Raw genomic sequence first — 23,117 nt, 5'->3', positions numbered from 1 at the left:
TCTTTTGCTGAGGTCCTGCCATATGAACAGCTCGTTCCTGGCTTGCTTGCTGCATCTCCCCAGTCTGCCCTGCAGCTGAAATACTTAAAAACTCAATCCAGAAGGGAAAACTTCAAAACAACCATTTTATTCCATTATTGAAGTAACCTAGAAAAACAGTGAAGCGTTACAACGTAAATGGTATTTCTGGACAGGTATTGGTCTACACTGGGTAGGTCTATGAAGGCACTTAGAAGAACCAACAAGCATGAACAGATAGTTCTAGCATATTCTTCTAATATAAATACTAAAAGACATGCATTGAGGCAGTGGTGAAAAGACAGACTTGTCCTCTGGACAAACTTCCATGCCTTTGCCATATCCTGTAAAACTCTTCTGCACCCTCCTGGAGCACGCACAGTCTCTGTCTTCAGGGCTGTAGATTACTCAGACCCAGCAAGATGCTGCATCCAAAGGTCCCCACAGGCACTTGCTTTTGGAGAAAAGGACCCATTGGTCAGCTTATCAAAACTATAAAAAAAATGAATCCATTCTTCTTCCAATAAAATAAAAACCTTTGAATACGAAAGCTAGGTATTAAATTTGCTTGTATAAGCAAAGAGTTAGAGCAATGGCCTAAGATTCACAGGACCATTTTTTATTTATTTTCTTTTTGTAAAATACTTTTCTTTTTTAAAAAAAAAATACAGTAGTAAAGACTTGAGGTATAACTTCAAAAAAATATTGGGTAATCTTTTGCAGGCAAGTAGGTCACTGTTGGCCTCAGTTCAGGGGTTCCCCCCTTGGTTGGTGTATGCAGTAACAGTTTTCTGGGTCTGAAGTTCTTTTGGGTGCAAAGATTGTTATTCCTCCAAACAGCAGTTACTATTTCCTTGCTGTGGAGAGAAAAGGGATTGTTTTAGGATGTGGAGCAGGTAACTGGTGTCAGACAGGACTGAGGGGAGGGGGTTTGGGCTTTACCTCCAAGGCAGTAGGGATAAACTGCAGTTATTCCGTAGAGATGGGATCGCTGCTCTGGGAGATACTCATCAGTGAAGGAGCCAGTTTCTTTATCAACAGCTATCACACCATCCCTGGTGACAAGAAGGTGACATGAAGGTATTATTTTCTCCTGTTTCCATGCATTAGAGAACAGAGGCAGCTCAAAAGATCAGCCTGCACACCTGCAGGACAAGTGGAAAGAAATCTGTCCTGTAAGAATCTACATCCAACTCCTTCAGTGGTGCATTTCTCAGTGGTGATGCAGAGGCACGCAGCCTTCCAAGGAGAGATTATCTCCCTGAGAGTCCCCTCCAAGCCTGCAAAGCACTTAAGTGTTTGTTATAATCTGCTGAGATTTAATTGAAATTCTGAGAGCTTCCAGCTGGAGTGAGCAGAGGCGAGCACAGAGTGAGCAGAGTGGAGGGGGAGACGTAACAACTGAGGACAAACTGGGCTTTTTCTTTGATTTCATCTAGTTTCAGAAACTGGTGCTAGCTTGTATTTAAAAAACAAAACAAAACACACCCATCCATTATTTCTTTCCCTCCCAGGAAGCTGGAGCTGTTTCTAAACAACTGCCTTGAGATTTACAAGTGGGCATTGCTGAACACGGTGGCCCTGGGGAGGTTCCAGCACTCAGGACCAGGCTGGGGACTGCCTTTGGTTTTCCCCCTCTGGCTCAAAGCCCTTCCCAGCTACTCCCTGGCTTGCTGGGCAGGGAGCAGAGCCCTGGGATGAGGGTGAGAAGGAGCAGTTTGGTTTTCCTCACCGTCTCCAGTCCGTGTGGTAGAAGTGATTGGCATAACTGATGATGCTGAAGGGGTAGTTGAGGTTGTTCTGGATGATGCGCCGGCCCGTGCCATCAGGGAATGTGCACTCCAGGTGCTTTGTTCCTTTTCAAACAGTTAGCAGGCCACAAAAGAAAAAAAAAATCACCAAAAGTTTACTGAGCATTCAGAGAATTTTCAAACTGCTTCTGTGGCATCAAGAGGTGGAAGCAACACATGCTGGGAGCCCCCCTGCCCCTGTCACACCAAATCCTTTGGGGCAGGAGAGTGGAAGGAGAAGGCTGGGGGCAGCAATTAGCTGAAGTCCTATTTGTATGGTTTGTCACGACACATTTGTCATGGTTCTTGGTGGAGTTAACTCCAGGTGGTAGCTCGTGACAAGTGGTGTCCCCAGGGCTCAGTGCTGGGGACAGTTCTGTTTGGTGTCTGCACCAGTGATCTGGATGAGGGGATTGGGGGCACCCTCAGTCCCTTTGCAGGTGACACCAGGATGGGTGGCAGTGTTGATCTGCCTGAGGGTAGGGATGCTCTGCAGAGGGACCTGGGCAGGCTGGGTCAATGGGCCAAGGCCAATGGGATGAGGTTCAGCATGGCCAAGGGTTGGGTCCTGCACTTGGGTCACACCAAGCCCAGGCAATGCTCCAGGCTGGGGACAGAGTGGCTGGGAAGTGCCCGAAGGAAAAGGACCTGGGGGTGTTGGTCAAGAGCAGCTGAACATGAGCCAGGGGGTGCCCAGGGGGCCAAGAAGGCCACCAGCATCCTGGCTGGGACCATCCCTGGTGTGGGCAGCAGGAGCAGGGCAGGGATCATCCCCCTGTGCTGGGCACTGGGGAGGCTGCACCCCAAATCCTGGGCTCAGTTCTGGGACCCTGAGGACAAGAAGGACATTGAGGGGCTGGAGTGTGTCCAGAGAAGGGAATGGAGCTGGGGAAGGGTCTGGAGCAGAAGTCTGCCCAGGAGCAGCTGAGGGAGCTGGGGGTGTTGATCCTGGAGCAGAGGAGGCTGAGGGGAGACCTTCTGGCTCTCTGCAACCCCCTGAGAGGAGGTTGGAGCCAGGGGGGGTCGGGCTCTGCTCCCAAGGAACAAGGGATGGGCCAAGAGGAAAGAGCCTCAAGTTGTGCCAGGGGAGGTTTAGGTTGGAGCTGGGGAAGGATTTCTCCCTGGCAAGGGTTGTCAGGGCCTGGCCCAGGCTGCCCAGGGCAGGGCTGGAGTCCCCATCATCCCTGGAGGGGTTTCAGAGCCCTGGAGATGTGGGGATGAGGGACATGGGGCAGGGGTGGCCTTGGCACTGCTGGGGGAAGGGTTGGACCTGATGACTTTAAAAGCTTTTATCCAACCCAAACGATTCCATGATTCCATTCTGTGATTCCAAGTTACCTGCATCTGCCCAACAGAGCAGCTTGGAGAAGGGGTCAAACGTCAGCCCGTTGGGCAACCCAATGTCCCTGTTCACCAGGACCCTCCTGTTGGCTCCATTGACAGTAGAAGTTTCAATTTTGGGGGCTTCACGATTCCAGTCTGTCCAGTAGAGGTTGCTGGGGAAATAAGGAGATAAATGAACAAGCAGGACAGTGAAGAACAGTAGGAAGTTACCAGCTTTCTCTTCATCCTGGTGCTTGCCAGGAGAGAGGCCTCGTTTTCCCCCTCACAGTGCCCAAAATAAATCTTGATTTGATTTAAAAAAACCCAACAAACTCTTAAAAGTAAACCAGAACGATGTCAAACACATTTACAGCCCAAACTGTCCTAGACCCAGGGTGAGTCCTCAGAGCAGCACATTTTCTGGAAGCACCCTTTGTGTTTTCTAGTGCCAGGGGTCTTCCAAAGCTTTGAAAAATCCTACCACCACCCTGACACCAACCAGCAGATTTAGCCAAATCCTGACTTATTACATAAAAGCAGAGGTGTGGAGCAGAGCCAGCCCCTCCTACCCAGCGTGGAGCTGCTCAGGGTCAGGATGGGGCTGTGACACCATCAGACGTGGCCAATTCTTGCCCAGTTCATGCAATTCCTTGTGGAAAAACTGCTTCTCACCCTCGGACAGGGTCCACTGTGATGGCCCTGGGGTTGACCAGCTCGGTGTCGAAGAGCACCCTCCTCTCAGAACCATCCAGCCGGGCTCTCTCAATCTTATCCAGCCCACTGTCAGTCCAGAACATGGCTCGGCGCAGGTGATCCACTGCTAGCCCCTCAGGGCTGATGAGTCCTGCCAGAGATGAGGGACGTGGTCAGATGGTGGGGACATGGTGCTCCTGGACATCTCACAGGGATCCCATCCCCAAGGGATGTGAGTGTAGATGGGAGGTCCCCATCCCCAAGGGATGTGAGCATAGCTGGAGGGCCCCAAAGCCCAGCCCTCTGGTAGTGATGGGCACAAGCTGGTGTGGAGCTGCTGATGTGGCTTTGTGCCCATGTCACTAGGGCTGGGAACAGACCTGAGTTGATGATGGTCTCTGGCTCAGCCCCTGACTCCAGACTCGCTCGGCTGATGGTCCGTCCGGCCACATCAGTCCAATAAATGGTCTTGTCCCGACAGTCATAGTCAATCCCCACCACGATGGAGCCCTGCCAGGGTTGGGAGAAGGACACAGGATGAAATCCCACCTGGGTCACAAGCTCAGAGCCTCGATGAGCGTCCCTATCCCACCAGCCATCCTGTTCTGCAGGATGCAGCCATGGGGAATGAAGCTCAAATCCCTTTTCCCTGGCAAAACTCAACACTGAGAGGCTCCAACTGTGCACATCCCAGCTGAATCCTCCTGCAGGGGAACTGCTGCAGGCACACACCCACGACCAGATGGGTTTGAAGCCCTTTAGCTCAAGGAAACATTGCTCTACCAGTGCAGCCAGCCCAAGGAATGACCTTCAGGTTGGGGAATGGGAAGATTTGGCAAGGGATTTCAGTTCCCTGGGGAGCAGGAAGGGTCACAGCCCAGCTTTCAGCCTTCCTCTCCCTCAGTCTGGCCTGGCTGGACATGCACATGGCCACGTTCCAAGAGGAGTCCAAGGAAGGGAAGAGGCAATTTGTAGTGGAAACGTGCGGCTGATGGCCTGGGGCTGACAGAGCTCAGCAAGCACCCATGCTCCTTCCTTTTCCAGGTTGTGACCTTCCACTGTGCTTGGGGATGGCTGGAGGGTAAGCTGAGATCACTCCTGCTCCATCTTAGTGCCACTGTCCCCACAGACCAACATCAACCTTCAAGAGGTGACACCTCAGATGAGAGTGGTCCAGGGAAGTGTGAAATATTGGACAGTGGAGGTGTTGGAGTGAGTCCAGAGGAGGCCCTGGAGCTGCTGGGAGGGCTGGAGCAGCTCTGCTCTGGAGCCAGGCTGAGAGAGTTGGGGGTGTTGAGGCTGGAGAAGAGAAGGCTGCAATGGGGAGACCTTAGAGCACCTTCCAGTGCCTGAAGGGGCTCCAGGAAAGCTGGGGAGGGACTGGGGACAAGGGCAGGGAGGGATGGGATGAGGGGGAAGGGTTTCCAGATGGAAGAGAGATGAGATGTGAGGAAGAAATTGGTGTGAGGGTGCTGAGCCCCTGTGCCAGGTTTCCCAGAGAAGCTGTGGCTGCCCCATCCCTGGCAGTGTCTCAGCCCAGGTTGGATGGGGCTTGGAGCAACCTGGGCTGGTGGGAGGTGTCCCTGGGCATGGCAGGGGGTGGGTATGGATCAGATTTAAGGTCCCTTCCAACCCAACCCATCCATGTCTCTGTGATTCCCAGCAGCACCAGCCCATCCCTAGTTCCCTCAGGTCCTCCTGCCCCCCAGCCCCAGAGGTACCGTACATGGAGGGAGAGCAGGGTCCTGGCCGCCTCCTTCTGCAGCCGCGTCCCGTTGAGGGGCAGGTAACCGATCTGCTGTCCCTGGGCATAGAGCAGAAACGTCCCCGCGGCCGGTGGGGACACATCGGGGCGGGGGGAGGGCCGGACGCGGGGCGGGGCGATGCTGGGAAGACCTGGCAGACAGACAGGGATGGTTTGGGGACCATCACCTCTCGGCTCCGCACCCGGGCGGGGTGATGGATGGGGAGGGAGGCGGAGGGACGGGGAGTGGGAATGTCACCCGTGGCGTGCTGAGCTCTTACATGGAGGGGTGGTACCGGGTTCCGAGCGCGTGCCCTGGACCTCCCTGCCGTTCTGGTCCACGCACCAGCAGTACCCGCTGTCCCCGTGGCACTGCAGGGGGCTGAACTCGCCCCCCGCCTCGCACTGGGGCACGTACTGGTCGGGACGGGGGCTGCCCCCGTAGTGCTCCAGCAGGCTCTGCCGCCAGCGTTCGCACATGGTGGGGGGACGCTCGGTGGGCTCTGAGCAGAGAGAAGGTGACAGTCACCCCACCCCCCCCCACCACCCTTCGCCACCACACCCCGCGCACACACACAAGTCAGGGGGCTCAGGGCTTTGCCAGACCCCCGGCTCCCCCTCTCCTTGCTGGCTGCCTCCATCCTAAGGATGCTGGAGGGGCCACCGCGGGGTTGGGGTGCTGCGGGGAGGGGACAACACCCCCCGTGTCCCCAGGGGACCCACCTGGGCTCCCGCAGCGTGGCGGGGTGCTGCCTGGTGCCGTCCGGGTGCCGGCGATCTCCTGCCCCGCGGCGTCCACGCACCAGCAGTACCCGGTGCTGCCGTGGCACTGCAGGGGTCTGTACCCTCCCTCCTCGTCACACTGGGGCACGTGCCCGTCACCCACGGGTGAGGGTCCCGGTGGCACCGCCCGTGGGTAGAGCCGCTCGTGTTCGCAGGGGGTCAGCTGCTGCATGGACCCTGCTGGCAGCAAAACCCCCCACACCCCACCCCAGGCTCAGTGGGTGCCAGGCTGCTCCCCTGGACCCACCTGGCACTGCTGTTTGTCCCCACTGCACCCACAGGGATGCTCTGCCAGCACCCTTGCCCTCCCCCCATGGGCTGGTGGGGTGTCCCTCTCAGGCACCCCTTGGCACCCCATGGCTGTCCCCTCCCTTGCAAGGTGGCACAGGAGGTGCCCCAGTGGCCACTGTCACTATAACCCTGTGGGCGAGGGCACCCTAAAGGCCCAGGATCCTCCTGAGCCACCCACTTGGCAGCACCCTGCACCAAGAAGCCCTGCAGTTGGGCAGAGGGTCCCCTCCACTGTCCCCACTGCTGGCGGCTGGGGACAAAGTGCTGCAGGGTGGGTAGGGACCAGCAGGACTCTGCCTGCTCCAACACATTCTCAGCACCCTCCACCACAACTGGTGGAGGCACAGCCATTTCCTCCCCCACGGTGCTGGGAGAAGCTTCCATATGCCCCCTAATCCCCTCAGGAATACCAAAGGACACAACCCACCTCCCCTCCCCCCTGAGAGCCCCAGCTCGCCCTCTCCTTGCTGGCTGCCTCCATCCTAAGGATGCTGCAGAGGCCACCACAGGGTTGGGGTGCTGTGGGGAGGGGACAACACCCCCCGTGTCCCCAGGGGACCCACCTGGGCTCCCGCAGCGTGGCGGGGTGCTGCCTGGTGCCGTCCGGGTGCCGGCGATCTCCTGCCCTGCGGCGTCCACGCACCAGCAGTACCCGGTGCTGCCGTGGCACTGCAGGGGTCTGTACCCTCCCTCCTCGTCACACTGGGGGACGTGCCCGTCACCCACGGGTGAGGGTCCCGGTGGCACCGCCCGTGGGTAGAGCTGGTCGTGCTGGCAGGGGGTCAGCTGCCGCGTCCTCCCTTCCACCACCGGGAAAAACCAAAGGATGGGCAGGGTGAGGATGGGGATGCCACCCTAAGCAGAGCTGGCGTGGGGACGAGTTGGTGGCCTCACCGTACGTGCACTGGAAGCCATCGCCCTCGTATCCAGGCTGGCAGTGGCAGGAGAAGGAGCCCGGGGTGTTGTAGCAGAGGGCAGCGGGGTGACAGGGATTTTCGGCACACTCATCCACGTCTGCGCAGGGATGGGGACAATCAGGGCACGGGGCTCAGCCGGGACAGGCCACCCTGTGGTCCCCTCAGTGTCCCCATACCAGAGCAGTGGATGCCATCCCCGGTGTATCCAGGCAGGCACTGGCAAGCGGGGGGTCCCCCGGCGCGGGGCAGGCAGCGAGCACGGTCCCCCGGGGCACAGGGGTGGCTCCCGTCCTCACAGGGGTTTGTCACCGGTGCCAGAGCTGAGGGGGGACAAAAGGGGCGAGGGGGTGGCCGGGGTGAGCCCCGGGGGGCCCAGGGGACCCCGAATGGTGGGGCTGGCACTTACGCACACAGGTCTGCCCGTCCTCTGCCAGCCGGTACCCCCCGCGGCACTCGCACCGGTAGCTGCCCGGCTCGTTCCGGCAGGTGGTGAAAGGGCCACAGTGGCTCAGACCCTCAGAGCACTCATCCACGTCTACAGAAAAGGGGAGACACCCCTATTTTTGGGGTCTGGCTGCTCCCAGACTAGTGGAGACCCCCCCCTCCTCTTGCCTCTTCCCCCATCCCAATAAATCCCTAAAGCGCCTGCCTCAGTTTCCCCACCCCCTCGCCGTGAATTGCCAAATCAGTGCAGCTCGTGAAACCACGGGGGCTGCCATGTTGTGGCGTGTCCTACACCCCACCTAAACCCCCACCACGGCCACCACACACCTCGGCAGCCCCGTCCATCCCTGCGGTACCCGGCTGAGCACACACACGTGTACTCCATCCCCACACCGGGCTGGCAGCGTGCTGGCTCCTCACAGGCATGGCTGCTATCGTGGCACGGGTTCACCACGGGGTTCCCAGCATCAGCTGTGGGCAAACCGGTGATATGAGGAGGGGGAAAAGCCTGGGAGACACCCAGTAGGACTCCCACTGATGTCCTACATGGGTATAGGAAAACTGGCCACTGCCAACTGGCCACGGGATGCTTCTAGACCAGTTGTTCTCTACTGGGACAACTGGATGTGGGTCAGGGAAGAAGGGGCTTGTTCTGCTTCAGGTACAGATCCCTAGGGAGTTCACAGGGCTCTGATTTCTGCCAGGAAAATGTGTATGTCCAGGAGGTGTAGGAGTAACAAACAATTGACAGAAAATGAGTAATTAAAAAAAAAAAAAAGAAACCTGAGGTAGCAGCAAATCAATCAAAGGTGAGAAATGAAAACTTAACGATGAGATAAAGGTGACTCAGTCAAAGGTGTGATGAGCAGCTCATCCTGAACATCACTTTAAAGCTCTATTTGGATGGGGTTTAAGTGCATTTAACACTACTTTTAGAAAATGGTTTTGGATGTCCAATATTTGCATTTGTTTTAATATCATAGAATCATCAAATGGTTTGGGTTAAAAGGGACCTTAAAGCTCATCCAGTTCCACCCCCCCTGCATGGGCAGGGACACCTCCCACAAGAGCAGGTTGCTCAAGACCCCATCCAACCTGGCCTCAAAAAAACATTTGGGATGTTTTATAAGTGAATTAGTTTAACATCACTCTTTCAAACTGGATTTTGATGGGCTTTAGTTGCATTCTTAGCATTCATTTTAGAAAACACCTCACGTTCAACTGAGTTGTCTTTACATCACTGTTAATTTTTTGTGTTATGAACTGTGTGATTTGTATCCTTCACCTCCCCTGGACACAGAGTTTCCTTGCAGAGCCCTGTGAGCAGAGCTGCAGCTTCCCAAGGATCTGTTCCCAGACTGGAATGAGCCCCATCTGCCCTGATCCCTGTACACTTGTCCTGGCACAGAGTCAATGGAGTAGAAGTCTCCAGCAGCCAGCTGGTGGCATTCAATTCCTGGTGGCCAGTTGTCCCTTTCCCATCTGACACAGGCAGGGAGGTCTCAGGGCTGGGCCACCCAGTGCCACCCCAGCTGTGTCCCACCCCATGCCAGGGATGGGGCTTGGAAAGGGAAACGGAGCTGGGGAAGGGTCTGGAGCAGAAGTCTGCCCAGGAGCAGCTGAGGGAGCTGGGGGTGTTGATCCTGGAGCAGAGGAGGCTGAGGGGAGACCTTCTGGCTCTCTGCAACCCCCTGAGAGGAGGTTGGAGCCAGGGGGGGTCGGGCTCTGCTCCCAAGGAACAAGGGATGGGAGAAGAGGAGCCTCAAGTTGTGCCAGGGGAGGTTTAGGTTGGAGCTGGGGAAGAATTTCTCCCTGGCAAGGGTTGTCAGGGCCTGGCCCAGGCTGCCCAGGGCAGGGCTGGAGTCCCCATCATCCCTGGAGGGGTTTCAGAGCCCTGGAGATGTGGGGATGAGGGACATGGGGCAGGGGTGGCCTTGGCACTGCTGGGGTGAGGGTTGGACCTGATGACCTTAAAGGGCTTTTCCAACCCGAGTGCCCCAGTGACTCTGTAAAGAACCCTCTTTCTGTAGGGTGAAGCCACTCTTTTTGGGTGAAGCAAGCACACCACAGCTTTGGGATTGGGCTCCTGCCTGGCGTGAGGACTGGCACCCAGGGGAGGGGGGTGCACCCTGCGATGGGTGCTGGGTCTCACCTGGTGCTGGTGCGATGCGAGCAGCCAGGGCGTAGCGCAGGACGTGCTCCTGGGTGTCATAGAGGGTGAAGGCATGGGACACCCCCAAGCTCTGCCGGGGGGGCAGGCGGGTGTAGGGACAGCTGGAGAAGGTGATGTTCTGGTGCAGGCGGTAGGACAAGGTCTGGTTGGTTGTCCCAGTGAGCAGGGTGTACTCCCGGTGAGCAGAGGAGGTGACAGCTGGGAGAGAAGTGGCTTTAGCATCAGTGGCTCTGATGACCTTGGTAAGGTCCTTGGTGGGAACAGGGTGTTTTGGGCAGGGATGGAGGGTGAGAAAGCAAAGCTGAGACTGAGCACAGGCTCCTACCTGAACTGGAGTAGTGGTAGAGCTCCTCGTAGGGGGTGATGTGGACTGTGGTGTTCTCAGGGAGAAATGGTACCTGGCCCCGGATGTGTGTCTTAAGGCTTAAGTAGTTGTCTGGCCCCAGGCCCTCGGCTGTCTGAGTGATGTGGACAGTCTCCCCCCTGGGGTAGAAGGTCACCTCCAGGCTCTGGGTGAACTCAGCACCTGGGCAGGAAAAAGGAACAGGCATCATTTGGTTGTAGGATTTTTAGGGATACATCCCCTCCAGCAGCAAAAAGTCCTGAAGACTGCTTAGGAAAGGTCATAGAATCCCAGACTGGTTTGGGTTGGAAGGGACCTTAAAGCTCCTCCATTGCCACCCCCCTGCCATGGTCAGGGACACCTCCCACCAGCCCAGGTTGCTCCAAGCCCCATCCAACCTGGGCTGAGACACTGCCAGGGATGGGGCAGCCACAGCTTCTCTGGGAAACTTGGCACAGGGGCTCAGCACCCTTCCCCACTTCACCAGCACCCCAGGAGGGCTCACAGCAAGGTGACAGCCAGCCCAACCTGGGGAGGTGATGGTGGGGCTGTCCTGAACCCCTCCACACCCTTTTCCCAAGCTCCATGTCACCCCCAGCTGAGCCCAGCCACCCCAACAGGAGTCTCTGTCCCCCAGGAACAACGGGGCTGGGTTACACCTCCCAGGTCCCTCCTCACCCGTGATGCTGAAGCCGTTCTCAGACCCAGGTTCCTCCAGGGCAAAGAGCCAGGCAAAGAGCCCTCCGATGGGCAGGAGGGGCAGGAGGGCACGGCCAGCAGGCTGGGGCACCCCACTGATGGCTGTGTAGGCTCGGCCATCGCTGCCCACGATGTAGGCATGGAGATCAACATCCTGGAAGGTGCTGGATTCCCGTCCCACCAGCAGGCTCCCGCTCACCTTCCCATTGAGACGATGCACGGCCCCTGGGCAGGGAGATGGCACCCCTGGCAGTGGCCACCCAGGGACAGGGGGGTTGCCCACCCTCCAACACCCACCCCACGTACCTTCAGGCAGGCACTGGTGCCCATTGCCATAGTAGGTGGCCCGGCAGTGGCAGCAGGCACCGGTGGCATAGTCGGTGCAGAAGGCGTGTGGGGAGCAGTGCCTGTGGTGCTGGGCACAAGTCTCCTTGCTGGCTGCACTGTAGGTGAACACTTGGGGACAAAGGGAAAAGGGTGGGAGATATGGTGACAAAGCCACCCCCTCACAGAGGTGGCCACCCTCATATACCCTCCTGGGTGACAAAAAGAAATGGTGAGTGAGGAGACAGGTGACAGGAGCCATGCCAGCTCCAGCCCTGGCTCTTTGGGAAGAGACAAGCTTGAGGTTTTTTTGGGGGGAGCCTCCCACCACCAAGCACCCCTGTCACCCCTCAGAGGGGACACGGCCACTCACCATCAGGATTAAAGTGCTCATCCTCCTCCACACCAACACCGTGCTGGCCGGAGCTGTAGGAGGAGGGGTTGGCAGAGTGGCTCTGCTGAGCCCCACCAGGGTGCAGGTGGTGGCTCTGCTCCTGCCTGGGGGACAGGGGCAACCTCCTGGGGACAATGCCCTCCCCACCCCGCTGTCCTGATGTGGCCTCCAAGCCTTGCCACGCCGGCAGCTCCGTGGACGTCTGGTGGGCTCCGTGGCGGGTGGCACTTGGTGACACATCGGGGCTTTGTCCTCTGCCACCTCCGGGCTCCACGTGCTCCAGAGGGGATGTGCTGCCCACGTGGAAGACCCACACGCCGGGCACCCCCACGTTGCTCTCCCTGCAGGACAGCATGGATGTCCAACACTGCTCAAGGTGGGGGGATCCCCCAAAAAGCACCCACCTTGCTCAACGCTCCCAAGGAACCCAAATGCCACCTCTGTCCCTGTGCACATGGCACCCCCACCTCCTTCTTCCAGCATTTTAAAGATGCCATAGGATGGGAAAAGGTGGCCCTGCCCCCCCAGCACTGCCCCACACACCTCTCCAGGTTCCTCAGAGCCTGCTCACTGCTGGCCAGGCTGTGGAAGAGCCCATCCCTCTTTGGGTCATCGCCGTCCCCTCGGCTGAAGCCCACCCGGGCTGGCAGCTCCAGCTGGACGTTGTAGGATTCCTTGGGTCGTGTCCCCAGGAACTGAAGTCCCCCCTCAGGGTAGAGGAAGATGGTGTAGGTGTCCTCAGCATCATAGGCTATGACTGCTTGGAAGGTGTTGAGCTGTCAGGGGGAAGAATGGGATGGATAGAGATCATGGGGGGGGTGGGACAGGACCCCAAAAGAAGGGGACAGGACACAAGAGCCACCACCCTGCTCACCACAGTGGGTGAACCCTCCCTTACCCTGTCCCCTCAGGGGACAAGCAGGGCCATCACCAAACCCCACACTGGGCAGATGCTCAGCATCCTCCACCACAACCCAACCACCCCCCCCCCCAGCTACTGGGGTGTCCCTTGGGGCTGTCACACAGGGAGGTGACAACCTTGTGCCATGCCCAGGAGCATCCCTGGCCACATAACCCACACTGACACTGCACCTCAGGAGCTCCTCGCTCTTGTCCCCCCTTTTCCAACCACCTGGAGGAAAACCCACACACAAACCCCCCCCCACCCCTCCCCACTTCCCCCGGAGAAGAATTTTTAGCTTGGTTTCCTCAGGAAAAAACATGCGTGTGACTCTGGCTGTCCCCACACCCATATGTCCCTCTATAGGCAGCCTTGGGGACAGGCCAGGGAGTGACACAACCCTTTAGGAGCCACCAGGGAATCCACACACACAGGCACAAAAATCACCCCAAAGAGGGCAAACCCCAAGCTGGCAGCACTGGGGCAACCCCCAACCTGCAGAGGTCCCAAATTAATGAATATTATTAATAAATAAATGTAAATTAATAAATATTATTAACTAATAAATATTATTAGCTAATAAATATTCTTAACTAATAAAGATTAATAAATCATGTTAAATAATAAATATTATCAAATAATAAATATGTTAATTATTATTAATCCTCAATGATAGCTGGTGTTAATGGCTAATTAATACTATACATTAATATATTCATTCATATATACATATATATATATTGGCCCATGAGTAGCAAGCAGGGAATGGTGCCCGAGTGAAGGAAAAATGATTAAAAACCCAATTTCTCCCCCAAACCAGCGAGCAGGGGGGATAGGACAGGACACAACCCCCCCCCCTGTCCTGTCCCCATGTCCCCACAGCCTCAGCCCCAACATGGGGAGCACGGAGGCCCTGGGGGCATGGTCGGGATTCCTGTCGGGACATAAAGGGATTGTTGTGTCCTTGGCAACACTGGGGACATTCAGAACCCCCGTGAGACAGCAGCCAAAAAAAATTGGGGAGGGGATGGGATTAAACCCCCCCAGGGCTGGATTCCTCCTCCCCCCACGCAGCGGAGGCAATTCCTGCCTGGGGAGGGGGGGACCCGAGGGGTGACATCGAAGGACAAAGAGTGAGGTGGCCAAGGGGTGGCCAGCAAAATGCTGGAAAGGGCAAATTCCAGGAAAAACAAAACAAAACAAAACAAAAAAACCCAATCTTTCTCTTTTTTTTTTTTTCTTTTTTTCCCTGCTCTGAAAGTGTCACCGCAAGGACTTGGAGAGTGTCCCCAAGGCGCTGTGACTTTCCAAAGCCTGACGGGATGGGGGGAGTGGTAAAGGCTCCGAGGTCAATCCCTGAGCAGCAGGAGGGCAGCTTTTTGACAAATGACACGTTTTGGGGAAAAAAAAAAATAGTGGAAGTTTTGGGGAAGTTTTGGGGGAGTTTTGGTTCAAAGGGAGCTCACATCTCCGTGGCTCCTGTGTGAAGCTTCTCCCCTGGAGCTGCTCGTTTCATTCCCAAATCTGATCCAGCTCCATAAAGGAAAAATAATAAAGAACTGGGAAGAGGAGGCCGTGGTTTTGGTGGCCTTGAGGTCACAGTGAGGCCCCTGGTGGCATCTCTTCGGCTTCTTTCCCGGGTTTGAAATTAGAGGGGAAAAAAAAAAAAAAAAAAGTGTTTTTTCCTTCCAAGCTTTTGAGTTTCTTCCCCTGCTTGGCTTCCCTCTCAGCAACCCAACACCAAAGGGCCCCAGAGCAGGGGGACAGATGGCAAGGATGGCTCCTGGTGGCCCACAGGGACCTGGTGGCTACTGATGGTGGCCTTGGGTTCAGCTCAGCACTGAGCCAACCACCCATCCTGTGGCTCTGGTTATTCCTCGTGGGAGTTTTCCTTGGCATTCTCCACTGCTTTCAAGGAGCCCATCCTGCCAGCAGGACGTCACTGTCACCTCCTTGGCGTGTCACCAGCCTGATGTGATGGATCCAGCACTTCCAGGGAAAGTCCACCCCTCCAGGAGCCTTATCAGCCCATGGGGTGGAGAGCCCAGGTCCCCTCCCTGCCTCAGTGGACAACCTACAAACTGGTTTTCCAGCCTCCCAGCCAATCCATGGTGGAAATGGTGAAAATTCTGGAGCTGGTTCCTCGCCGTGAGCCTGTGGGCACAAGGACAGAGCAGCCCCAAGCCACGGGGAAATGGGCAGGAGCCCAAGGGATGGCCTGGGTCACAGCTTCCCCACAGCTCTGCCTGGAAAATCCAGAGCTTTTTAAAGCTTTGCCTGAAAAGTAGGGAAAAACCCCAAGCATGGAGCTGAAGGCAACCTCTGAACCTCCTCTGCCCATCAGCAGAGCTCTGAGCAGAGAGGAGAAAATCCACATCTCCCCCAGTGCTCATCCATCCTTCCATCCATCCATCCATCCATCCATCCATCCATCCATCCATCCAAGGCTGGATCCACCATCCAGCTGCCCAGAAAGAAGGGACTTGAGGGTTTTGGGTGCTACAGAAGGAAAACTCCTCCTCCCACGACACGTGGGATGGGTGTCCAACCTCAGCCCATCAGCCTCACCTTCTCGGAGGGCTCAGCATCCTGGGAAAGCTCCTGGTAGGAACCCACATCCTCCCAAGTGGTGATGAAGGCATTGGTGGGCAGGAAGGAACCGGTGGTGCTGGGGAATCCAGCCTGGATGTAACCCACAGCCTGGTCCAACACATCTGGAGACTCATCCTGCCGGTAGTAGATGTTCCCTCTGTCACCCGAGGTGTCCAGGTCAGCCAGGAAGGGAGCGATGACAGGAAAATCCGTGGGGAAATCATCATCCACGTACTGGGTCTCCCTGGGGAAATCCTGGGTGGAGATGATCCCGTTGGTCCCCACCTGCAGGGAGAGCCGTGGAAGGGGCTGAGGAGGGGACTCTGCCACCAGTCCCTGGTGGGGTGGGACACGGGGCTGAGGGCCCTCAGAGCACATGGCCCCATCCTGCTAAGGAGAAAACAAAGACCTCGGGCTTCTCCATCCCCCAGAGAGCTGGAGGAGTTCTGGGGCCATCCCAGCTGTTGGAGGAGGAACAGCTGCAGAGGAAAAAGGACTCTTGTTCTTCAGCAGGCTGGGAGAGAGGGCAGGGCACAGAGGGGTGGAAGGGGACAAGGGATGGATGGAGAAATGACCCAGGGGTGGAGGCAGCAGAGACACTTGTGGAGGGGTAAGGAGGACAGAGGGGAGGAGAGGGGGTGAGCAGGAGGAGGGATGGAAAGATGGAATGGGGGAAAGAGAGAAGGAGGGAGGGATGGTGGGGTAGAGAGATGGATGAGGAGGGTGGGAAGGTGGAAATGATGGGATGGGAATGGAGGGAGGAAGAGAGGGAGGAAGAGAGGGAGGAAGAGAGGGAGGAAGAGAGGGAGGAAGGAAGGAGGGAAGGAAGGAAGGAGGGAAGGAAGGAAGGAAGGAAGGAAGGAAGGAAGGAAGGAAGGAAGGAAGGAAGGAGGAAGGAAGAAGGAAGGAAGGAAGGAAGGAAGGAAGGAAGGAAGGAAGGAAGGAAGAAGGAAGGAAGGAAGGAAGGAAGGAAGGAAGGAAGGAAGGAAGGAAGGAAGGAAGGAAGGAAGGAAGGAAGGAAGGAAGGAAGGAAGGAAGGAAGGAAGGAAGGAAGGAAGGAAGGAGAGAGAAAAGAAAGTAGGGATGGTAGGATAGAGGGATGGAGGAGAGTGGGAAGGATGGAAGGAGAGAGGGATGGGAAGATGGGGAAGAGAGAAGAAGGGAAGGCTGGTGGGATAGAGGGATGGGGAGGAGGAGGGTGGGAAGATGGGGAGACAGTGGGGGGTGGATGGAAGGAGGGAGGGATGGGAAGATGGAGGGGCAGAGGGAGGGGATGGAGGGGAGGAGGGGGAAGGAGGGCAGGGCAGGGCAGGGCGGGGACCGGGACTCACGTAGAGGCGGCGGGCAGCGCGGCCGTAGAGGCGAAGGGCCCGGCGGAGGGGCAGCCCGGGAGAGCTCTCGTCGTCCCCGGGTCGGAGCCGAGCATCGCCGCGGCCCGGGCCGTAGGGGAACAGCCCCGGGCGGGGCAGGGCTGTCCCCACCGCCGCCACCACCGCCACCAGCACCGCCACCCGCATCCCGCCGCAACCCCTCCCTTCGGCCGGAGCCGACGGACCGAACCGACACCCGACGGGGCGAACCGAAGCGGAGCCGGCGGGACGGCCCCGACCCGGCGGAGGGAACCGGAGCCACGGGGCGGGACGGGGGGGGCCGGGGAGAGCCGCTGCCGGGGGCGGGTCCAGCCCCTGACCGCATCGCCATTGGATCCCCCGGGTCCGGCCCTGGCCAATCGGGGCTCACCCCAAAATCCTCCCCGGGCTGCACACCCACCCCCGCCCCTTCCCCGTTCAACCCCCCCGGGGCTGGGTACCACCGGGCATCCCGGGGGGGCGAGCCAGGATCCGCCCTTCCTGCCCTACCGCAACCACCCAACCCCCCCTGCGCTATAACCCCCCGGTCCCCATCAGTCGAGGTGACCCCAAAATCCCCCTTTCCAGAGCTGCATACATCCTCCCTCCCCCGTTTTGCCCCCCCTTCCCGGGCTGGGTACCATGGGGCATCCCCGCGGGAGGGGGATCCCCGCCGCTCCCCGGGGTCCCACATCCCCCGCTTTAACGCCCCCGGCCCCCATCAGTCACGGTTCGCCCCAATCCTCCTCTATCTTCACAGCCTCCCCTCCACCTCTGTCCCGGGAACAACGGGGTAGCCCCCCCCCTGGAGGGCAAAGCCGCCCCCTCCCCTCCGTGCTCCTCGGGGTCCCGCACCCCTCGCCCCCCATCAGTCGGAATTTATCCCTAAATTCCTCACCGTGGCGGGGGGTTGGGGGGGGAGGGTATGGAGTCGGGATCCCCCCCATCTATGCCCCGCACCCCTCTATCCCCCCCCCCTCTCTGTACCGCCCCCGGAGCCGGGCCCGCAGCCAACCGGGGTCGGGGCCGGGGCCGGGGCGTAGGCGAGAGGCCCCGGCCGCTCCCTGCTCCCTTCCCTCGGATCCCGCGGGCAGGAATGTGACTCCTTATCCACAAGGAGTGGGGAGGAGGACGGGGCGTGGGGAAAGGAATTGGTGGAGGGGGAAAAAGGGAACAGCCAAAATCCATCCTCCAGCTCAACCAAGTCCTCAGGGGGTCGATGGAGAGGGGGATTCCTGGCTTGGATTTGGGATGGTTGGGGACCAGCGGTGTTGGAGGGAATGGGGGAAAACACACACACACCCCCTTCCCGAAATCTAGGTAGCTGGGGGGGGACTGGAAATCCAGCCTGCGAGCAACCAAAGTTCTGCTCCCATCTTCTTGGAGAGCTTCCCTGGCGCCAGGCCGGGGGTGTTAGTGTCCCATCTGTCCCCAACCCCTCCACATGCCCCAGGAATCCCAGATAACAAGGAGAGACTTGTCAACCCCCCCCTTGGGCCGGCCAGAGAAATAAATCAGGGACACATTCATAGCATTCCCAGCAGGAATCCTGGGAAGCAGCTGGATGCTCTCCTCCTGTCCCAGGGTGACAGGGCTTTGTCACTGCAGCCCTTGTCCCCTCCATCCCAGGCTGATCCCAGTGTGGGCAACCTGGAAAGCAGCTCCCAGCTGGGGATGGGTTGGTTGGGAGCCCCAGCAGGATGGGGGGGGACACACATCACATCCAGAGAAACTTCTGCTCCCCTTGGTTGCCATCAAGCTCTGACCTTTGGGGGAAAACTCCTGGCCTGGCCACAGAAAACCATTAGGGCTTGGAGAAGGGTTTGGGCCAGCTGGATGCTGTCTGCAGCCTTCAAGGAGTTCCCTGTGCCAAAAAAAAAAAAAAAAAAAAAGAAACAAAAAAAAAGCTTTTTTTTTTTTCTTTTTTAAAGTTCAGACACCCCCAGAGCTCTCTGGGGGAAATCAGGCAGGACAAGGGGCCAGCAGCCCCTCTGCATCTCCCACCCCTGCAACAGGGACAAATCCAGCCTTGTCCCCCTGACCTCCTGTCCCTCTCACCCAAGGGTGACATCCCAGCTGAGATGTCCCTCCCAGCCAGGAGGTGGCCATGGGGTTGGGAACAAGGATGGGGATGAGGTTAGAGATGGGGATAAAGATGGGAATGGGGACAGGAAGAGGGATGGGAATGTTTATGGGGTTAGGGATGGGGACAAGGATGGGGCTGGGGACAGGAACAGGGATGGAGATAAGGACGAGGATGGGAAGGAAGGTGGGAATGAGCCTGGGGACAGGAATGGGGATAGGGATAGTTTGGGGACAAGAAGAGGGATGGAGATAAGGACGAGGATGGGGGTAAGGATGGGAATGAGCCTGGGGACAGGAATGGGGATAGGGATGGGGATAGTTTGGGGATAGGAATGGGGATAGGGATATTTTGGGGTCAAAAACAGGGATGAAGATAAGGATGAGGATGGGGAGGAAGATGGGAATGAGCCAGGGGACAGGAATGGGGATAGGGATGGGAATAGTTCTTGGACAGGAATGGGGACAGGGCTGGAGATAGTTTGGGGACAATTTGGGGGCAGGAATGGGGATAGGGCTGGGAATAGGAATGGAGATGAGGAAAAGGATGGGGAGGAAGATGGGGACAGGGTGGAGATGAGGACAGGCTATGCTGGCTGACACCATGTGCCAGGGAAGGAGGCTCCTTGGGGCAGTGATCCCTGTAATGACTTCCATGTGGCTCTGCAGAGCCTCTGCCTCGGGGTCTCTGGGTGTGTGTGTTGGTTCTTCTTATAGCTTGGGCATTAAAAAAAAAAAAAAAATGAACCAAACCTCAATAGGCATCAACTTGGTGGTGATTTGTGCAGAACCAGATGTGCTGCAGCTGGGTGAGGTGGAGGATGCTCTGGGGGACAGGGTTGGGGAGGGCTCCTGCTGGACTCTGAAGCTCCTGCTGGATCCAGAAGCTCCTGCTGGACTCAGAACCTCCTGCCACCACAGACACTCCCAACCAAACCATGAAAACCAGAACAAATCTCTCCCAGCCCAGCAAACCCCCAATCCTGCCCCTCCAGCTTCCCCTGCTCCTGCCAGATGTGGCTGCTGGGAGGAGGTTTCCAGCTCCCCCTGCCAAAAAGCCCATCAAGAAGGAGGCAAAGCAGGCAAATCCCTGGCAGGGAGGCTGTTTGGGATGGGAAATCCTACCCCTGGAAGCTTTGGGATGGCTGAGCTGCTGCAGAGATAAGGGAAGCATCAGGAAACATCCATCTCTCCTGGGGCAGCCTGGAAAGGAAACTTCATTCCTGGGTGATCAGAGAAGGGCAGGGGGGGTGCAGCAGGAAGCAAGGGATTGCAGGATGCTCTGGGATGTTGGGATGTCAGGCAGGAGCAGGGATGGTGTGGGGCTGGGGGGGCCACTACAGTAACATCCTGGGAGCTTTTATCTTCCTGGATTTTGGAAACAAACCCTGCTGGGGGTCGAGTTATTTGGCAGGAAGGGCAATAAATCAGCTCCCTTCTGGTTGTGGTGGGAATGAGCTCTGGCAGGGAAAGGTTTGGGGTCATCTGGGCTGCCTGAATCAGCACAATAAAAGTTTTTTAGCATTGTGATCTCAGAAAAAAAAAAATAAATCTGTGGGTTTTCCCCTCCCATCCATAATAACTGGGATCTGATGGTTAATTCCAGTCAGATCTGACAGTAGCACCTCCAAGGGGCTGTAAAACCAGAGAGAAAAAGGATCCTGTCTGCTGGCCCTTTATCCTGAGGAGCTGGGCACAGCCTTGGGGTTGAGCTCAACCCTCACGATACATCAGAGAATCCACAACAGGTGCCCAGCTGGGGTGATCCCAGCTTGCTGGTGGCAGGAATAACTTTTGTGTGATGTTAGGGGTAGAGGAAGAATCCCTGGGTGGCCACAGCCCCCCCCCTTGAGGTGTTGGGCCATGTCGAGGTGTCCCTCCTGGTGGCTCCATCCATAGGAGCACAGCTCCTGCTTCCTTTCCTGGGAGCATCCTGCTGGGTGCTGGGAGTGGGGAGGCTGTGGCAGGGTGGTTGATTCCCACCAGGCAACACCCAGAACTTGCTACATTTCCATTTTTGGGAAGGGTTCTCCTTGGCTTTGGTCTCCTTTCTTTGAATCAGCTTCATCTCATGACTCACCACCTCCTGGCCTCATCCCTCTGCTCCCACAGACAGGGACACCCTGGGACACCCCTGTCCCCCTTGGGACTATCTTCTCCCTCCTTCTGAACCAGGGAGGGGTCCTCAGGACTTGCTCAGGTGCATCCTCAAAAATGGACAAATTGCCCAGATGGCTCTGGAGGCCACCAGCTCCCAGCACCCACTGGCCACCCAGTGACCTCAAGCCACCCCTGAGACACCCAGAGAACCCACACCACCCACTTGCACCCAAACTTTCTGGTCTGGAGAGGGCAACCAGCATTGCCTGGGGGGTGGCCACCCACCTGGAAGATGATTTCCATACTCAGGATCCATCCAATGTGCCCCCATTTTTCTGCTCAGGTCACCAAAGTTGCTGTGGGAGAGAGGTTTTCCTTCTGGAGAGCTGGGAAGAGGGGGTGCTAAATCACCATAATTTGGAAAATCAAGGTGTTTTTTGTAGAGAGAAAAGAGTTACTGTGGGATTTGGCTGGAGAAGGAATGTGAGAAAGTGGCTGGAGAGGAGAAATAACTAAACTGCTACTGCAGGACAACAAGTGCTGAGTCCTCCCAGGTAGCAAGGCAGGAGAGCTTGGATCCCTCAGAATTCCAGAGAGCTGGAGACCCATGGGATGGAAATACTGAAAGGCTTCCCGAGGCATCTGGAGCTCCAGCCCAAAGGATCCCCCCAGGTTTTTTAAGGTATTTTAAGACATAAAGGTAAAGAAAAGCTGTGGTGTGTTCTGTGTCAGCCTCTGAGGCTCTCCTTCCTTCCTTCCTTCCTCTCTCCAAACATTCCTGGGATGCTGGGTTTGGTCCTGCAGCTGCCGGATGAGCGTCCCGAGCCCTGCAGGTCCCCAACTCCCCCCCTAAATTAACCACAAGTTCCTTAATTATCCCAAAATCCAGCCAAATCCCTGGCAGAGAGGGGTTTCATCCCAGCCCAGATGGGTTTGGCCTCCAGAAAAGAACCTGGGAGCATCCACTGGGATGGAGGGAGGGTGGGAGGGAGGGAGGGAGGGAGGGAGGGAGGAGGGGATGGAGGGAGGGAGGGAGGGAGGGAGGATGTTAAGAGCCAGGATAAACCCAACCCCTCGGTGATGCTGAGTTCCCAGGGGGTCTCATGGTTCCCCCCCCCCAACATAAACCACAACAGGGACAGAAAACTTCTCCCCATCTCCCCTGAAGCAGGTCTGGTCCCCTCATCCCCATCCCAGAGCTCTGACCCCTGAAGCAGGTCTGGTCCCCTCATCCCCATCCCAGAGCTCTGACCCCTGAAGCAGGTCTGGGCCCCTCATCCCCATCCCAGGGCTCTGACCCCCATCACACACCAGGCTGAGCTGGCACAGCTCTGAGCCCCTTCCCTGGGTGTTTATACCCTAAATCGAGAGCCCTCTGCAGAATTAGCTTTTATTTGGTGTATAAATTAAGTTTCCATGGGGTCCTGGGGGAGCTGGGACCTGGGACCACCCTGGCAGCATCACCAGAACTGGGTTGCTGGTCACCTTTTTTTTGCTCTTTGCCCAAACAATCCTACCCAGGGCTCTACCAAATCCAAAGCTCTCCCCAAAAACCTCCTCTCCAGCTCATCTCTCCTCTCCTGACCTCCCTCCCCAGGGATCTCCAAGCCCTGCAGCCCCCTCTGCCCCTGGGCTGCCTAATCCCAGCAATTAGCCTCCTTCCCTTCATTTATCTCCTTCCTGCCTTTGTCTTTCCCCTGACAGCCTGGCTGAGCAAATCCCCTTCTCGGCCACATCTTCCTGGCCCCATCCCTCCCACCAAAGCTTTTCTTTGTCCCTAACCCTACCCCTAACCTCTCCCAGCTGGGGGAAGAGGTTCGGTTGTCCCCGACACGTGGGTCCCTTCTGCCTGCTGGGTCCATGAAAAGGACTCTCTAAGGTCACCCTGGCAGAGAGGATGGATCAGCTCCAGCTGGGAGGCGAAAGGATTTGTTCTTTTAATCGAAGACTGCTGCCAGGCCAGGGGTGTTTCAGGCTCCAAGGGGTTTTTTTAGGGCTGAGCCGTGGGGATAAACGGGGACAGAGAGCTGGGGGTGGGCTCGGATTCAATGGGAAAGAGCAAAACACATGGGAAGCACATTCAGGAGCTGCCTTCTGCCCTTCCTTGTCCATCCACAGGGGAGCTCTGCCCACCCGAGGAGCTTCAGAGGGACAAGA

The 23,117-nt window shown here is 57.2% G+C and overlaps 1 protein-coding gene and 1 long non-coding RNA gene across 3 annotated transcripts in view; both read right to left on the bottom strand.

The window, feature by feature from the left end:
- Positions 1 to 111: 111 nt before the first annotated feature.
- NID2 (nidogen 2) lies at positions 112 to 17,000 on the bottom strand. 2 transcript variants are annotated; one of them, XM_030451958.1, is made up of 22 exons: positions 16,761 to 17,000; positions 15,406 to 15,714; positions 12,480 to 12,712; positions 11,916 to 12,277; positions 11,525 to 11,674; positions 11,198 to 11,443; positions 10,502 to 10,702; positions 10,156 to 10,374; positions 8,331 to 8,474; positions 7,966 to 8,094; positions 7,736 to 7,879; positions 7,537 to 7,656; positions 7,206 to 7,442; positions 6,292 to 6,531; positions 5,850 to 6,071; positions 5,551 to 5,720; positions 4,205 to 4,334; positions 3,804 to 3,975; positions 3,147 to 3,304; positions 1,751 to 1,874; positions 961 to 1,073; positions 112 to 875 (listed from the first exon to the last, which is right to left on the bottom strand). In XM_030451958.1, the coding sequence occupies exons 1-22, from the start codon at positions 16,944 to 16,946 to the stop codon at positions 865 to 867; spliced, it is 4,020 nt and encodes a 1,339-aa protein (XP_030307818.1). In that variant the 5' UTR covers positions 16,947 to 17,000; the 3' UTR covers positions 112 to 864. The 2 variants fall into 2 exon arrangements, with proteins under 2 accessions (XP_030307818.1, XP_030307819.1); XM_030451959.1 differs by having other exon boundaries at positions 6,292 to 6,528.
- A 2,260-nt stretch (positions 17,001 to 19,260) lies between these two features.
- LOC115598465 overlaps positions 19,261 to 23,117 on the bottom strand; it is a 4,598-nt gene continuing 741 nt past the window's right edge. Inside the window, exons 2-4 of the long non-coding RNA XR_003987678.1 lie at positions 21,246 to 21,346; positions 19,986 to 20,063; positions 19,261 to 19,577 (exon numbers count right to left, since the gene is read on the bottom strand). This is a non-coding gene — a long non-coding RNA (uncharacterized LOC115598465). The remainder of the gene's footprint in view (positions 19,578 to 19,985; positions 20,064 to 21,245; positions 21,347 to 23,117) is intronic.

Source organism: Calypte anna, chromosome 5A, assembly GCF_003957555.1.
Source record: "Calypte anna isolate BGI_N300 chromosome 5A, bCalAnn1_v1.p, whole genome shotgun sequence".
Lineage (NCBI taxonomy): Eukaryota > Metazoa > Chordata > Aves > Apodiformes > Trochilidae > Calypte > Calypte anna.
The sequence above is the reverse complement of the archived record's forward strand: the minus strand, read 5'-3'. Positions and strand labels throughout refer to the sequence as shown.